The 17906-nt window shown below is 37.2% G+C and overlaps 1 protein-coding gene across 1 annotated transcript in view; it reads left to right on the forward strand.

Moving 5' to 3' along the window:
* ANKRD52 (ankyrin repeat domain 52) overlaps nucleotides 1-15022 on the forward strand; it is a 374590-nt gene extending 359568 nt beyond the window's left edge. The window contains exon 25 of the mRNA XM_053705506.1: nucleotides 7338-15022. Within this exon, the coding sequence (XP_053561481.1) occupies nucleotides 7338-7573 (236 nt within the window). The 3' untranslated portion in view covers nucleotides 7574-15022. The remainder of the gene's footprint in view (nucleotides 1-7337) is intronic.
* Nucleotides 15023-17906: the final 2884 nt, after the last annotated feature.

Consider the following 17906-nt stretch of genomic DNA (forward strand, 5'->3'; position numbering starts at 1 on the left):
CCTCCCATCATCCGTGTACTTTAGCTTTGGTATTGGTATCCCACAAGTAATGGATGATCCGTGGACTGGATACACTTGACAAGAGAAAACATAATTTATGCTTACCTGATAAATTTATTTCTCTTGTAGTGTATCCAGTCCACGGCCCGCCCTGTCCTTTTAAGGCAGGTCTAAATTTTAATTAAACTACAGTCACCACTGCACCCTATGGTTTCTCCTTTCTCGTCTTGTTTCGGTCGAATGACTGGATATGGCAGTCAGGGGAGGAGCTATATAGCAGCACTGCTGTGGGTGATCCTCTTGCAACTTCCTGTTGGGAAGGAGAATATCCCACAAGTAATGGATGATCCTTGGACTGGATACACTACAAGAGAAATAAATTTAACAGGTAAGCATAAATTATGATTTTTTCTTCGTTCTCTTGCTATCTTTATTTGAATAAGAAGGCATCTAAGCTTTTTTTTGGGGGGGTTCAGCACTTTGGACAGCACTTTTTTTATTGGTTGATGAATGTATCCACCAATCAGCAAGGACAACCCAGGTTGTTCACCAAAAATGGGCCGGCATCTAAACTTACATTCTTGCATTTCAAAAAAAGATACCAAGAGAATGAAGGCAATTTGATAATATGAGTCAATTAGAAAGTTGCTTAAAATTTCATGCTCTATCTGAATCACGAAAGAAAAAATTTGGGTTTAGTGTCCCTTTAAGTATCACTTCCCTTCCCACAAACCCCAGTCATTCTCTTTGCCTCTAGTACAAGGAAGAGGTGAAGTAATGAGGTGTCCTGATTAAGATTCTTCTATCAAGATTTTTTTCTCTTCAGCAGGGTTGTGCTGGCTTTAAAGCAGTTAGGAAAACGCAGCAAAGCCAATTTTACAAGTTCCTAACATGTTGCTGCCCTGGTATAGAAAGCCTGAGTAAGCTTACTCTGTCTTTTTACACAGGTCTCTGTGAGGAGCGGCATCCTCTCAAACTTTGTAAGTTGCCTGACTGCCGGGTGGCTTGAATGCAGGTAAGTGCCTTTTGTTCTTCTGGGGCTAGAAGGCTGGCACTGGAGGGGTTAAAGGGCCCTCTGCTGTTAGTGGAACAAATCCTGAGGGATACTTAGGCAGTATGCAGGCACATTAACATGAGACTTGGAAACCAGGGGTTAATCTCCTTTATAGTAAGGAAGGGGTTAAGCCTTGTGGCTTAAATCTAATTAGATTTTTGTTTGAATTTTATCTGTATTTGGGCTTCCTCTAATACGGAGAGAGCGCATAGGACTCCATTTCTAAGGAACTGCATAGCTGGAAAAACATTGCCTTATGAGAAGCATTGTCGCTGAGTTGGGTATCCTATTCCGCTCATTTAGGACGCGGTGTGATAATAAACATTTAAGAGCCTTGTGCGTTAGGATTAAGCGCAATGTTTGCGTGCTTCATCTCCATGCCGTTTCAGTGATTCCTGCCTCCTTCCTCTCGAATAAGAGAAGCGCCATATTGGATTGCAGTTTTCGAGAGCTCCACCTCGTTCTCCGACCGAAAGCGGAGCAACATTTTCTTTTCCAAGCATTTGGATAGTGTTGTGAGGCAGTGTCAACCAGGTTTAGTTTCTTAGCTCCATAATCAGGTTCTCTTTGGTAATTATATAACGGAGCTTGTATTGACTCTTTAACTTTTGAGCTGAGTATCTATTTATAGCTCGTTGAGCTATGGCACTGCTGATTGAACATTTGGGTTTAAAATGTGCAAATTAAAGCGATGAAACACTGTCTCCTTTTATTTATCATCTTGCTTTCTGTGAATAACAAGGAAAAAGTGTTTGCATTGAACAAATGGAAATGATTTGTTGTTACTCTGATATGGTACTTAATTGCAATTTTTTAAATGTTTCATAGGTCTCATACATTTATCTTGTTTATCTTAGAGCCCTTCACATAAGCAAATAATATCATAATTCCTATTTAGATTTTTTTTTTTGCCAAAGATGGAACTGAGGACTGTTCCTAAGTTTGTTTTTGTTTGTTTGTTTTTTTTGTGTTTTTTTATGATCCAGCAAGTCTATATAATTTTAAAGTGACAGTCATTTTAAATCTTTGTAAATAATTATCTTCAAAATTATTTTAGCCTCATGTCTCCCTGGATGATGCTGTTCAGGTTAATGCCACAGCTTCTCCTCAAACGTCCCAAGTCCCTTTTTTATGGCGTCACATGCAGTTCCCTGCAGTTCCTCTCACTCTCTTGGAAGAGTTATATGTTTCAGATTTGCTGCCCAGGTGTCTTCTAGTATCTGTGGCATTATCTGTTTTTCCCTATATTAAAGGTAAATCATTAGAGGAAATTTAAGAAATCAGATAGTAAAGTTTCTGCTCCGCTTACTACTATACATATTGCTTTCCTTATAGCCTAATAAGGATGATAGTCGGTAGCCTTTGAGGGTTAAATCTCTGATTCGGATAGTATAATCCCTTCATCTGGTGCTGTAGTATTTTTACTCAGTCAAGCCTGTACACCCTTTAGTGTTATTTAGGAGGGGTTGGCTTCAGGTAGACTGCAACTCTTTGGTCGTCACTCCTCAAGATTCTAGTAATTTTTATATACACTAGCTTTCATTGGTAAAGATTTCTCCTGTGGTCGATTATGCTAAGAGAATTTCTCAGGTATGGGAGAAGTCAAGGATTCCTTTTCCCCATCTGCTATCTGCATTAAACTGTCTCCTTTTATTTATCAGCATGGTACTTAAAGTTGTAGGAGCCTCTATTATTCAGATAAAGATAGATGCTCCTTCAGGATGGAGACCTTTAGGGACATGTGCGGCATCCTTTGGTACGACGCCTGGTCTGATTCCAGTGAAAGGCCAATTTTTTTCTTTCTGTCGCTAATGTTGTCTTTCGTTAAAGAAACACTCTGCTAAATCTCATTCAGCAGGTAGGGTTTACCCCGAGCCAGGATCGTGTTCTATGGGGGGGGGGGGGGGCAATCTTTCTCAGTTTTTGTATTGCCTGGCTACAAAAGGTCCTAAATCTCTGAAGGGGCCGATGATATAGCATTTCAGGGTTTCGATTTGGAATTCAACCCCTTCCTCCCAGGGGCAACTTTTATTTCTTAGGATTATCTGTAGTCAGATAATAAGAGACGCGTTTGTGTAATGTGTTTCAGGGTCTTCCACCCTGGGAGTGATGTTCCAGTTCTGGAACAGGGATTGCTTATTTTCCATTCTGTGCATGGTTACAGAGGGAACTTTGTGGCCCACTTTAGAACTAAAACTGTTTCTTTGAGTACTGTCCTTCCAGATGGAGACTATTCACTCCATTCTTCCTTGGTGCAGAGGGTCAGTGTATAATGACCTTAGACCTAAAGGATGCGGACTCTCAAGTTCCCATTAAAGGGTTCTTAGAATATTTCTTTCTGACCAAACTTTTTCAGTTTGTGGTTCAACAATGGCTTTGCCCCAGCTTCCTGAGTTTTCTAACAATGGCTCTGGGATTGCAGTGGCGGCCTGCCTGTCTGACTTTTTGATTAGGCACCATCTTTCCTCGAGCAAAATCTCATTCCGAGGTTTATTTTATCTTGTTCACATTTGGAAGTGGAGCTGGGAAAGAATTCCCTTATCTCAGCTACAGAGAGGGACTATAATTAGGCATGCTTTGTCAGAGAAATGGGGATTATTCGGATGTCTTTGGGAATAGATCTAGACGACAAGAGTCTCTTCCCGTGGTGGTTTTTCAGGAATCTCGGTCTCAACACTCATGTTTCGAGGACTTTCCTGGGCACTTGCGATTGTGAACTTCAGCTTGCTGGGCTGGGAGGACTCAGAGTCGCTGAAGGCGCAGGGACGTTGATTCCGTGAGACTACTCTTCCTTTCATCATTTGGGAATTGTGAGAGAGTTACAATGATCTAAATTTTTGCCCTCAGGGTCCAAGCCCAGTTTAGCGGGTTCTTATCTGAGCAGCGCCTTAAGACATTAGTCTTAGTGGCTTATATCATTTTCTTTCTGAGTTCCTTTGTCATGTAGGGTTTCAAACTTTTTCGGTGGACAGGTGCTCACAGTTTCTGTCTATCGGCCATCCACTTTTTTGAAGTGGACATGTGGGAAGAGGTGTTTCTGTTCGATCGGGCTCCCCATCTCGGGGAGTGGGACCTCTATCCGGAGGTGTTCTTCAGGTACATTTCCAATTGGGGCTTACCAGAATTGGTTCTGAAGTTTCCTATTTTGGTCGAGGTCAAGAGATCTTCATGCCTTTCTGATAGATATTCTGGCAGTTCTTTGGAACTTCAGGTGGACTTACCCTTTTTCTAAGGTTATTCTCCTTCCATGAGTCTTCGTTTAGCTCAAGAGGGAGAGAGTATTGTTTTTTCTTCTTGCTCCTGCGGGACATCGCAAGATCTGTAGGCGGATTTAGTGGGGATGTCGTTTCGAATAGTCATCCAAAATTTTTCGTTCTTTGAAGCTGACGACTTGAATGTTTGTATCTTAAAGGACCAGTAAACACTGTAGATTTGCATAATCAACAAATGCAAGATAACAAAACAATACAAAAACATTTACTCTAAATTTCAAATAAGTAGTAGAGTCTTTTCTAACACATTTCAAAGTTATGTATATTTCCACTCTCCCTGTACCATGTGATAGCAATCAGCCAATCACAAATGCATATACGTATAGTCTGAGTTCTTGCACATGCTCAGTAGGAGCTGGTGACTCAAAAAAAGTGTAATTATAAAAGACTGTGCACATTTTTTTTAATGGAAGTAAATTGGAAAGCTGTTTAAAATTACATGCTGTATCTGAATCATGAAAATTTTATAAAACCTGAGTGTCCCTTTAATATAGCCGAACAAGGCCTATGGCTGAGCTCTGTAGCAACTCAAGGGGTTGCAGGTTCTTCCCCAGCGAGGTCCACTCAACCTTTCATCCTTCTGAGGTTGATAAAATGAGCAGCGCCTTGAGACCCTTGTGGGTGATTGGCCGCGCTTGCAAGTACCCAATACATTCATACTTTTGTACTAAGTAATCTCTGAAGCACATTTTAAGGAGTTATCTCTTAGTACCCTCAAGGGTCTGATTCCGGCTAATTCCATTAGGCGGATGGTGTCCTACGATGGCTTAGTGGTAAGCTTTGCTGCTTTATAAGCTGAGTGTCAAGAGTTCAAATCCAGCTGTGGCTATGTACTCTTCTTACCCTAGCATCTGGCGGATGGGCCGGATGTGCAATCCTTATCAGGTCCTGGTCAGTATCAGGCCTGTTTTAAACCTGTTACTCTCCTTGGAATCTTAACCTTGTTCTTAAAGTTCTTCAGCAGGCTCCGTTTGAGCTTATGCATTCCTTAGATATTAAGTTGTTATCTTGGAAAGTTTTGTTTCTTGTTGCAATTTCGTCTGCTCCTAGAATCTCAGAGCTCTCGGCGTTGCAGTATGAATCTCCTTACCTTATTTTTCATTCGGATAAGGTAGTTCTGCATACTAAGTTAGGGTTTCTCCCTAAGGTGGTTTTGGATAGGAACATTAATCAAGAAATCGTTGTTCCTTCTTTGTGTCCTAACGTCTGCTGCACAACCTAGACGTGCGTGCGTTGAATTACGATCTACAGGCGACTTAGGATTTTCACCAGTCTTCTGCTCTGTTTGTTGTTTTCTCTGGGAAACGTAAGGGTCAGATAGCTACGGCCATTTCTCTTTCTTTGTGGCTGAAGAGCATAATCGCTTGGCCTATGAGACTGCTGGACGCAGCCTCCTGAGAGTGTCATGGCTCATTCTACAAGGGCTGTTTCCTCTTCCTGGGCATACAAAAATGAAGCTTCTGTAGAACAGATTTGCAAGGCTGCAACTTGGTGCTCTCTACACACTTTTTCAAAATTCTATAAATTTGATACTTTTGCCTCGGTTGAGGTTTCTTTTAGGAGAAAGGTTCTTCAAGCAGTGGTGCCTTCCGTTTAGGCTCCCTGTCTTGTCCCTCCCTTATCATCTGTGTCCTCTACCTTGGGTATTGATTCCCAATAGTAATTAGAGATGATCCGTGGACTCACTGTGTCATTAGAAAGAAAACAAAATTTATGCTTACCTGATAAACGTATTTCTTTCTTGACACTGAGTCCACGGCCCGCCCTGTTTATTTAGACAGGTTTTGGTGTTGTAAACCTCAGGCACCTCTGTACCTTGTGCTATTTCATTTCTCTCCTTTTCCTTCGGTCTAATGACTGGGGTTTGTGGGAAGGGAAGTTATACTTAACAGCTCTGCTGTGGTGTTCTTTGCCGCCTCCTGCTGGCCAGGAGTGATATTCCCAAAAGTAATTAGATGATCCATGGACTCACCGTGTCAAGAAATAAATACATTTATCAGGTAAGCATAAATTTTGTTTTTATCAACCTGATCAAACTCACACCACTATTGTTTACTGACTGCTCTCTGTATTTATCCCCCTTAATTATAGCAGGTGGTCGCACACACAACTACATTACTGACCGAGTCCCCCACACCAAAATTAAACCCCAATCACTGCTGATGTGATTAATATTATTAAATCTTAAAGGGACACGTAAGTCAAAATAAACATTTATGACTCGGTTAGAGCATGCAGTTTTAAGATACTTTCCAATTTGCTTCCATTATCAAATTTTGCAGTCTTTTTATATTCACACTTTTTGGGAAACAAGATCTTACTGAGCATGTGCACAAGCTCACAGGGTGTACTAGTCTGTGATTGGCTGATGTCTGTCACATGATACAGGGGGTCGAAAAAATGAGGGAAAAAATTAATTTGTCCAAAAAAATCTACCGCTTATTTAAAATTCATAGTAAGTTTTATTGCAGTCTTTTTATTATGTACTTGTTAATTATGCAATTCTACTGCATTGAGTGGTCCTTTAAATGTGACCCTCTGCCAGCACAATACCATACTGAACCCCCCCCCACCACACACACACACACACACGGGTGTCCTCCACCACCACCTAACACCCCTCAACACAATTGCAATTTTTTTTGCTCTTAAAATGTAACATTGGTCTTGGTCCTCAGGGATGTCACAGTTGTGACATTCCATCTCCATTAATTGTGGCTTGTGTAGAATCTAACCTTAAATTTGTCAAATCTCTACCACTAGCAGAAACATCTTACTTGCTGTATAGAACCTAATAGGTGCCATCTTTTCTCTAGTACTGATATCTGCCATGTAGGATGAGTTGACTGCGTGGTATTCTGTTAAATACAGTTTGTGACATATATCTGCATTTGCAACTACAAAGAGAGATGTTTGCCCATGTCATTTTGATTATTTTGTGTTCCTTTACCACATTATTTGTGATTAATCTTGGCTATTAAATATGTGTGTGACCATTTATTTCTCGACAGCAGGTCACACCCCAGCCTTGGCCTGTGCTCCGAACAAGGATGTAGCGGACTGCCTGGCACTTATCCTCTCCACCATGAAGCCTTTCCCACCAAAAGACGCCATCCTCCCCTTCAGCTTCAACCTTCTGAAGAACTGCAGCATTGCTGCTAAAACTGCCCTTCCCAATGGTGGCAGTTGTCCATATACCAAGGATCGGCATGGCTCTATTACCATGGACAGTTGCTACTCTGAGTAGCATCTGCCGCACTGCGGTTGACCCAAAACCTTACTTTAATTTATTTAGGATAATAATTTTAGGGCACTTTAAAGGAGAACAAGACACACCGAGGCCTGAGCTGCTATTAGGGGCTTTGCTCCAGTGTTTTCCTTTTTTATTTAAGCTGCTGTGGGCTGCACTGAAGCTTCTGTAGTATTAAAAGTTCTTTGTATATGGGAGGATGAGATGGAAATGTGTTTTGTAGCGAAGAGAAGCCACTTCCCTTGCTGCTTTGAGTTGGGTACCCTTACATGATGCTTTCACAATATGTCTTGTAGGAAGGAAGAGAGGGGGATGCAGCTTTAAATGTGTGAAGTTCATCCTGTGCAATTCTGTATTTGCTGCTCTATGGCCCTGAAAGCCATTACAATTTGAAGGGTCATCTGGCCTTAATATGTTTCTTGGGCAGCTTTCACATTCTTTTCTGGTTGGCAGGAACAAATATGTAGGCAGCAGCTTGGCCTTCTCATTTCCTCTCCATACATGTAGCACTCATATCCACACAGTATCTAGTTTCTATTGGTGCCCTACAATGATCTTGCAAATGCCAGGCATAAAAAAAGTATGTTCTCAACTAAAAAATAAAAATGGCTCAGCAAGCCTTCTAATATTTGTCCATGCAACATTCCCATGGTGCACTGCTGCAACATACCCCACCAGCTAGGCACTTTAGTGATTATTTGTTTCTAGTGCTTTAGTCATTCTTTTTCTGTCTGTCCATCACCCATATTTCTGCTAGATGGTACCAACCATGCGATCAGTATTTTAAGTATTTGTGCTTATCCTAACACAGTTGTGAATGGATATTTCCCTATCTTCTGGGATTCAGACTATTGCAGTCTCTTTCATTTTCAAAGTATAATTTGCACTTGATTTCATTTTTCAGTCTCATTTCCATTTCTGGGTATATATTTGTATGTGCATATGTTATAGTGTATGAATTTCAGAAGTTTACGTTCTCTCATAAGTATTTAGATGTATGAATGGTGCTTTTATGCATTTATTTGCCCTACTTATAGTCAACTAGTTTTATTTGTGTGTGTGTGTGTATGTGTATATATATATATATATATATGTATATATATATATATATATATATATCAGTGTATAACTCAGTTTATAAGACAGCGTCTCACCCAAATGTAAAACTTTCTTTTTAGTGCACAAAGGCAATAAGTGAAGGAAGTTCATTATATTCAAGCCATTATGACTGTTACTAAGGCCTTTTAGAGCAAAGTTAACATTTTCTTTGATACCTGTCTTTGTTTAAACTTCGGCACAATGTCTATAAGCATGTCATCTTACATGATACATAGTTTCACTTACGCGCTCACTAGTTTTTAAAATCATGAGATTTTTATTGTTTTATTGAAATAAGCAGAAAAGTTGACAAATTTAAATTTGTAAATATGGAAACAAGGGTATTGTATTAAAATAAATTGCTTTTTTTAATAAGGAAGAATGAGGGCTTTTAAAAAAAAAAAAAAAATGTTAATATTGAACATACCCATTCATGATCAGTGAAATGTTGATTTTATAGGGAAGTTATAGGTAATGCCACTATTGTTTTTGGTACATCACTAAGGACTAATCATAGAAATTTTATTTTGTCAGTGCAGGTGCAGGTACAGGTTATGTTGTGCTAAGTAGATTTTAGCTAAATTTTAATATTAAATAATGACTCAAGGACAGAGGGTAAAAGATCATTTGAGCTTAAATGTAACTAAATCAAACTGACGCAAAGACATAGAAGATAAAACGAACAGAAAAGTTAAACATTTTATCATTACATTTTGTTTCGTACTATTTAACGACTTACAGGGATAGGCAAAAGTACTGATACATTTCAACAGGTTAACACACACATACATGGACACTACTTACGCACTACTTCTTTTTAATCTGGCTTAATTCACAATAGAGCTTTTCAAAAATGTTATTAGATTATGTCTTTGGATATTTAAATACAAACAGAAATAAGAGATTAAAAGAACATAATGTCATAGATAAATTTTCTACGGTTATTTGGCCCCAATATATTGTCTGCAACTTCTCGTTACATTTTTTTTAATTTTTTGGTCAGAAATATATTCTTGAAAGCAGTGCTTTTTTCATATCCTTGAACAGATTTGTTAACCAGCTTTAGGCTCTGCACTTGCCCAGTATATAGTAGTTATGAGTAAAAATTGCATTAATGGCACTTAGACACATTTTCTTGCTTCTACGAAGGTTGAAAGCATGAGCATGGGAAAGGTGCTGGTTTTTGGGGTTATTTTTTCTTTTCTTTTGTATCTACAGATATTTTATTGCTAACAGATGGCCCTATTAAAGAATGCCCCTTAAATAATGTTATTTAGCACTTCCCTTTGGATGGTTGGCTTATAGTGGAGAATCAGATCTCATTTTTATTTAGTGGTGTATGAGAGCAATAAATATTGTTTTCACACAGGGGATGGTCTGCTACTTATCTTCAAAAATGTAGACCCTCATATTGGTTAAGGCTTTAATTCTCATACAAAGTATTAATTAAGCAATTCCCCACACTTACAAGTTCTTAAAGTTCTCATCAGAAACACTGACATGTAGGAAACCATATTGCATTCTTTTTCATTTTGCAGCAGAGGCTTTAGTTAGGATTTAGGATTAAATTGCAGCATATGAAGAAAGTCTAACTTCTTGAAGTCAGATTTTGCACTAAATGTTTTTTTTCCGTACCTTCCGTTTTGTTGTGAGAAATAATTTACTGGCAGTAAAATGATAACATGAACTTCCTTCTTTTTCGTTTTCTTGTTAAGAGTTTAATATGGAGTTGCTGCTTTGTTTACATTTGTGTCTTCAAGGAGGAAATAGTGACCGAATTAGACAGAATTACACTGGTTCTATCCTAGTATAATGTTATTTATAGAGCGGGGCTCTTTATTTTACCTTGCACCTATGGGCATAGGCCAGTGCTAGTCTTGGGGCTGGGAACTAATTTCTTAACATTGAAAGGGAATCTGCCACTTTAAATAGGGCTGCTTTTATGTTTGTCAAATTAGAGATTTTCCATTATGGAAAGCTTTTTAGATACATACGTTGAAAGCAGGGCTTCTTTATGCTTAGAAACAAATTCCCCAAGCTATAAGCTTCTAGCCCTCCCCTGTACAGCCGCCCTGCCTTGAACCACTTTGACAGTGGTTTGTGAAACATATTCCAAACTCTAAGGTGCAGTGCAAGTTGCATAAATATATTCACTGAGTGACATAACTATTTATAACTGCTGCTGTAGAAAAATTAAACTAACAAGATTGAAGTTACTAAAATTTGAACTTTGAAAATGATTTAGCCACAATATCGCACAATACAGTGCATTTAATGAAAACTCATTCGCATTTTCATGATAGGTACAATTAAATGTTTCTGCTAACTTGACCTCTATATTATTATTATTATTATTATTATTATTATTATTATTGTGCCTGTCAAAGAAGAATTACATTCAGCCCATTCATATGTTCCTTTATTTTTATTTATTTTAGGGGTTTTTCTTGTTTTTTTTGCTTGGGGTGATATGCACTATTTCTGATCTAACCTAAGCATTTACATATAACTTAATATTTACTAAATACATATTGAATGAATTGCATTTTTTATTTTGCTATGACAAAATTTGTGAGGGGAGATCCTTTTTACCATTAAAGTAAAATACTTGTGGCAGTTGCAAGGACTAGATGTGTTTTCCTTTTTCAAAATACTAGAAGTGTGCGTGATTTTATTTGAAAACAAAAAAAAAAAAACCATAATAATTTCCCCTATTGTGAATGCAAGTGTTACGTTATTCTGTCAACATGAATTACCTCAGTTTGCAGTTAGTGTTAAAACTTGAATGATTTGCTAGTGTTCTGCCGGAGCTCTTGGAGCAAGTCAGCAGGCCAGTTGCATGATTATAAATATCTTTTATTTACTAATCTGCACTATTTTATTTCCCCTCTTGAATATTTTACTTGTGTGCCTTCTTATAATGTAGCATAATCAGTACTTTTTTGTTTGTTTGTTTTGTAGAGGGGAAGGAGTTGTAGTAGGGGGAGAATGTGTGTGGAATGAGATGTCTGTACATTCGATCTGCCTCCAGTAATAATGAGTATAATGTCTTCTTACATTTCAAGATTCTATTTCTGACATGTATCTCTAAAGGAGCTGTATGGTATTGAAAAGGGCTAAGTTTATTCGATAAGGATGATCATTTTTATGGCTGAAGACACTAGTTTTAACCATATTTTAAAAATGTTGAGCTCTTTATTAAGGTTTTCTACAATCCAGAAACTTTAACTGGAGGTGCCACCATATTTATATCAATGTGTAGCTGAGGTTGAAGAAATATCACTGTTTAACACAAGATGTTAAGAGCTACAAAACCTAAATTGTATTAAGCCAAATGTAGATCCAGCAGACTTCACTGAAACACTTTCTTCCTAGCATCTACCCATATACAATAATTTAGCCCCTCTCAATCCCATGGTGCTGTATGTTAAACCATTTCACAAACATTTCATTCTACACTGTGACAAGATAGGGCAGATGCAGTGTTAATTGATGCGTATCTGTCTTGTCGTTGCACAGACAAGCTTACATTTTCCTTCTTGTTTTGCGTGGTGAGAATATGAGACAATCAAAGTTCTGTGAATAAAGGGCTGTTAGCAGATTTGCTTCTCTGGCCTGGCTGTGCTAAATTCTTATCTGCCCTTTCTCTGGTGGGGGCATATTGCAGCAATATTGCACCTCCACATCCATATTCCAGTTAACGTGCAGCTCTGCCTCGTCTTGTTCTCCTTTAATGATTATATGATGTGCATTTGCAGCACAGCTTGACAATTCTAAGTAATAATTTGTGAGTGTTTATTTTTCGGGGGGCCAGTCATGGGATAAGCAGAAGATGCATTATTTTTGCTATCCGAGATGTTGTTTCTGGTTCTCTGAGTGCGTTGTTTACAGGGCTGTTCTGAAACTTCCATTCCTATCCCTCCCATCATACCTACCTCCAAACCGTGCAGCCATTTTCCTTGAGTATTATTTATTCTCTGGAAAGCTGACTGGGTCATTTTTTTAGCCCTTGCAATTTTGTTATTTCACACAGTAACATGTTATGCCAAAGTACCCCCTTTTTATTTTCAATCCCCATTTTGTTTAAACTAAACTTGACGACAACCTGGTAAATGTAATTTGGATGCCTGTGATATCATTTTTGCATCCTATTCTGGACCTCTGATCTATCTCCTTCAATGGAAGTTTCTTTCAGCTCCTAATGCAAAGCACTTGCTTCATTGATAAGCACTTTTTCATAACTCTCACTGCTGATGGTGTCTGCAGCACATTGCAGTAACAATGTTGCCAAAGACCGCACAGCAGTAAAGGGTTAAGGCATGTAAGGGTCTGATTTCCCTTAAGAACACGTGGCAAAGGAGGAATGGGGAGGACAAAGGAGCAAAAGCGGATGTATCATCCTGTTGTGCTCACTCCTGGAAGAGTGGAAGAGACAAAACTAATGGTAGCAGGTCTTGTTTTAAAGCAAATGTAAAGGGACTTAAGGAAGAAAAAAAAACTATAAAAGAAAAAAAAAATGAAACAGCACAAATACATTTCACATACAGGTTTACTTGCACTGCCACTGTTTAATAGAAGGAGCTGTGCCCATGTGGATAGCTAATGTGAGCCATATTGCTGAATGTATCCTCTGACATAATTAACCAAGATATTAAAGTAAATGTAAAAATTGTTGCCAGTTCTTGGTTGCCTAATGGCTGATTGCCATTAATTCAGAGAAAAAGGCTTTCAGGGCCAACTTCTCACTTTCCCCTCCTCTAAACTTCTTTTTGGATTTTGCAGCTTCTTTATCACTAAGCACTAATGGCAGGTTCCTTCAATATCTTGCCAAGCAAACCCTCAGATATAATATTATGGGTACATGCATGCATAATAAAGAAGAAATGCTTTGGTCTCCTTTTTTAAACATATTGTTTGCCAATAGATTCGACTTCTCCTTATCTCAAGTTAACTGTAGATGAAACCATTTTTTTTTTTTTTTTTTTTTTATTCCCAAATTGGACCAAAGTAGAAACCAACTGTTAATGGGGGAGCTGTCTTTACATTTTAACAAAATAAATACTGGTTTCTGACTGTTGTCTAGATTAACCAAGTATTTAGACTTTTGTCAATGCAGTGTATGTTCAAATGAACAGTGTTTGCACAAGAGAAAGTACCTATAGCACTTGGTAAAGCTAGCTGTTAATGCTATTTTGAGCCTCAAAAGCCTTGACACCACTAGCAGACAAAATATTGACTAAGCTTCAATATTCTTAATTTTCAAGAAAATTACTAGTTTTTTTTAATTTTATTTAGGGCCTTCACCTGTTTTTAGTGAAAATTCTCCCAAATAAAATTAAGACATAAAAGCAAGTGTAACAACTAGGGCTCTATGGTTCCTCTTTAATTAAAAACTTTTAACTACTATGTCCCAAATTCATAATTTAAGTTTGGATGCATTTATTTATATAAAAAAAAAAAAATGAAATTCAGTGCTCTGTATCTTAATATCACAGTGGTTTACACAGTTTTTATTAGTTCCAAACATTCATCCAAAATTCTAGAGCGTTATATCACCTTCTTGAGTTCTTGAAGTCAGGAAGAACATGATTATAATAATGATCTAATGATTTGTTTTTATTACCTAAAGGTACACTTTACAATTAAATTTCTATAATTCTACAAAATGAATTTGGGACACAGTTGTTTCCCTTTAAAGAACATTGGTCATCACCTTAAATCTGATGTTATATAATGGACAGGTAAAAAACAACTGGACATGTCACAACATTTTTATATTAGTTTGTTTTAAAATGGTTTTATTACCATGTATATGTTTGCACACAGACACACATCTCCTACTCGTATACAGGTGTGTATATTTTCTTTCTTCTTCTCTGCCTCTCTATTTATATTAACAAAAAAAACTTAGTGAGGTGATTTTTTTTTTAATACTTCCCTTGGATCCACGGTACCTTATGAATTTGACTGTGAGCAGAGTCCTAAATATTGATAAGCCGGCTATGATCCAGATAAAATGCTAAGATTGGAAAACTGTCTTTTTAAAATTATTTTATTAAAAGGCTTAATTTATCCAAAAATGGGTTATGTTTAATGCCTTAAACAATTTATTGTATTATTTATTTATATATTTTTTTTATTTTCTTCAAGCATTTTTACTTGTACGTTTGGTCAAAATTCTCAGCTTGTGACCAAACTATTTACCCCAGCCTGCGTACCTGCGTACTTATTCTCACCAACTCACATGATTTAAGCAGGCAGACGTATCAATTGCATAGAAACAGCACACATATCGGTTGTTATTCTCTTGCTAATTTAAAATAAACGTTAATATACTGACAGCAAAAATACCTCTAAAGGGATAATTCCCCAATAATTCTTAGCACTGCAGTTTTTAATTATTTTACATACCTGTGTATGTATGCATATATATACGTATATGTATATATTTGTGTGTGTGTATATATGTATGTATGTGTGTGTGTATATATATATATATATGTGTGTGTGTGTATATATATATATATATATATATATATGTGTGTGTGTGTGTATATATATATACACAAACACATCCCTAATTAACCACAACACAGAAAATACCTAACAATCAGAATTTCCAAAAGGGGTGTGCCCCAGGACAATGTTACTCTTAAATGTTTTTAAATATATAACATTCCTTTAATGTCCCTTTTAAGTTAGAACAAATATTAAAGGTGACTGAGTCCCTTTTAAAGGAATTTCACAGATTGTGTCTCAAGATAATGTTTAAAGGGCCATAATACCCAAATGTTTAAACACTTGAAAGTGATGCAGCATAGCTGTAAAAAGCTGATTAGAAAATATCACCTGAACATCTCTATGTAAAAAAGAAAGATATTTTACCTCAAAAGTTCCTCAGTAGCCACCTCCCATTGTAAAGGATTTCTAAGCAGCATTTTAGTGTGTTTGTCCTGGGACATCTGAAGGGACTAGCATCGTGCACTCTCATATTATTTCACCAATCAGGTAAAGGAAGCTTACTATGAAATCTCATGAGAGTTAAGTCAAATCTCATGAGATCACAGTAAGAGTTCATGACCTCAGCACTGCTGATGCTGATTGGCTGCTGTTCATTTCTTCATTTTTTTAAATTTGTTTACCTGCAGCTGGGAGCAGCTGAGTATAACTTTTTACACAGAACTTACTCTGCTGAGCTGAGGAAATTGTGAGGTAAAATATCTTCCTTTCTTACATAGAGATGCTCAGGTGATATTTTCCTGTCAGCTTTTTACACTTATACTGCATCAGTTTCAAGTGATTTAGCATGTGAGTATTATGTCCCTTTAAATGTATTCTAAATTAATGGTCTGCCTAGTTCCTGACACTTACTGTAATTTCTGAGCACAAAGCTAATCCTAAAAAGCAATAGACCATCCTTATCTGTAGTTTTTCATCCACTTGCCATTCCTTACTTGGTATTTCCTGTCCAAGAAAGATTTTGCTACTCAGAGAGCATACCTGGTGGCAAGATCTTCAGATAAATTAAACCAATGCTGTTTTAATTAAACAAATGACCCATCTGTTCCCCTTTAAGATTTTTGGTGATTGCCGTGCCTTTAAAGGTAATAAAAAGTTATTATTGAATCTAAAGGATTAATTATTTTTTAAAAAAAATACAAAGGTTTGAATTCGAACCCTTAACCATTAAAATGCATATCCTTAATACGCTTAAGAGCAGAAAAAATTAATGTGATAATGTAAGAGATGCTTTATATGCTATTTAATTTGTTCTAATTTGTGTGTTTCACTTTTTAGCAATTAACACTTTTGAATAGTAGAAAATATGTACAAATGATAATGTTTTTTTGAACAGACCTGAAGCTGCAAAACTAGGGATGAGGCAATAGTAGTGTTTTTTTAGTATAGTGTCTGACATAATTATGCCCCCCCCCAAAAAAAAAAAAGTATGCATGAATAGACACCAAAAACAAGAGAGTTTGTAGACTTCAAATATATCTTGTACATTCTAAGATGACTTCAGGTTTATTTATATTTGTTTTTTTCCTCTGATCCTTAAGAATTCTGGGCATTTAAGTTTTGATCGCTAAAGGATTGTTGTGATTATTGTACAGATATTATCTCCCGCTTTTTTTTGTGTATATGTAAGATGAAGTTACGTAATAGTGTGACAGTGTTCAGTTGGCATTAACACATAAGCTTCCATCCATTAAGTGCATTAGCAAAACATATGGGCAGTTTGGCACTTTCTCAGTATTGAGTAACCCACAACATATCATGCTAAAGGAGATAGAAAGTATTTGAATATAAACCAAAGTAAAACACAGAGCTGTTCTTACTTGTATAATGATTGTTTCTATTTCATTCTGTAAACTTCTTTTTATGTTGTTTAACTTCGTTTTCAGTTGTAACAGCCAATAATAGACAGCCTTATTAGAGACTGGTCTAATCAATTGTATTTCTTCTACTCACTACCAGTGTAGAGTGGTTAGAACCTAGTTTATTCCCTAGCTTCTCATTTACATACCTAAAACAGCCTAATTTGGTTGGTTTAATTGACCAATGTGGGAGGAAGCACAATATAACGGACTGTTTTATCCAGGATAGAGTTACTTTTTGCCCAGATGTTTTTTGAATTAGATGTATAGTATCTCCAGCAGTGAGAGGTTTACACTGTCCTACTTTCTACCTCCATTCTGTCCCTGATTGCCACCTTTGTGTATTTGCACATGACCTCTTGTGACAAGTCCGGCATTTGTTCTTGTTGCATGTGGCAATAAAGTCATTATGACACTGCATTTCAATCGTATAATAATTGGGTCACTTAGCTCATATAAACCCAACTCTTTAAAAGAGAAAGTTACACCAAGATCTAGCCTTTAATAATTATGTGTATATTTAATTTCCCTGTCTGTAAATGCTGCACTCGTCATAACCAAGTTATGAGTCAGTCTCGTCCCATTGCAGGGCCTGAGGTTAAAGCAACAGACCTCATTCTCATCAGTCAGGTTTGACAACAGTGAATTATCTGTAATGTTACCCTAGATAAGGCCTCCTCTCTTGTAGTCCTTATGTCTATTTTTTGTAAAATTGTTAACGGCTTTACAGCACCTTCACAAAACTAACAGCAATTTAGTGCTTCCAACCTGTTCTATAGTGTATGCCAACCGCAGCATGGCCACTGCCCCATGCAAATCAAACTCCATTGCAATGGTGCAGTTAGCTTCCTGGT

Source organism: Bombina bombina, chromosome 3 (genome assembly GCF_027579735.1).
Source record: "Bombina bombina isolate aBomBom1 chromosome 3, aBomBom1.pri, whole genome shotgun sequence".
NCBI classification, from domain to species: Eukaryota; Metazoa; Chordata; class Amphibia; order Anura; family Bombinatoridae; genus Bombina; species Bombina bombina.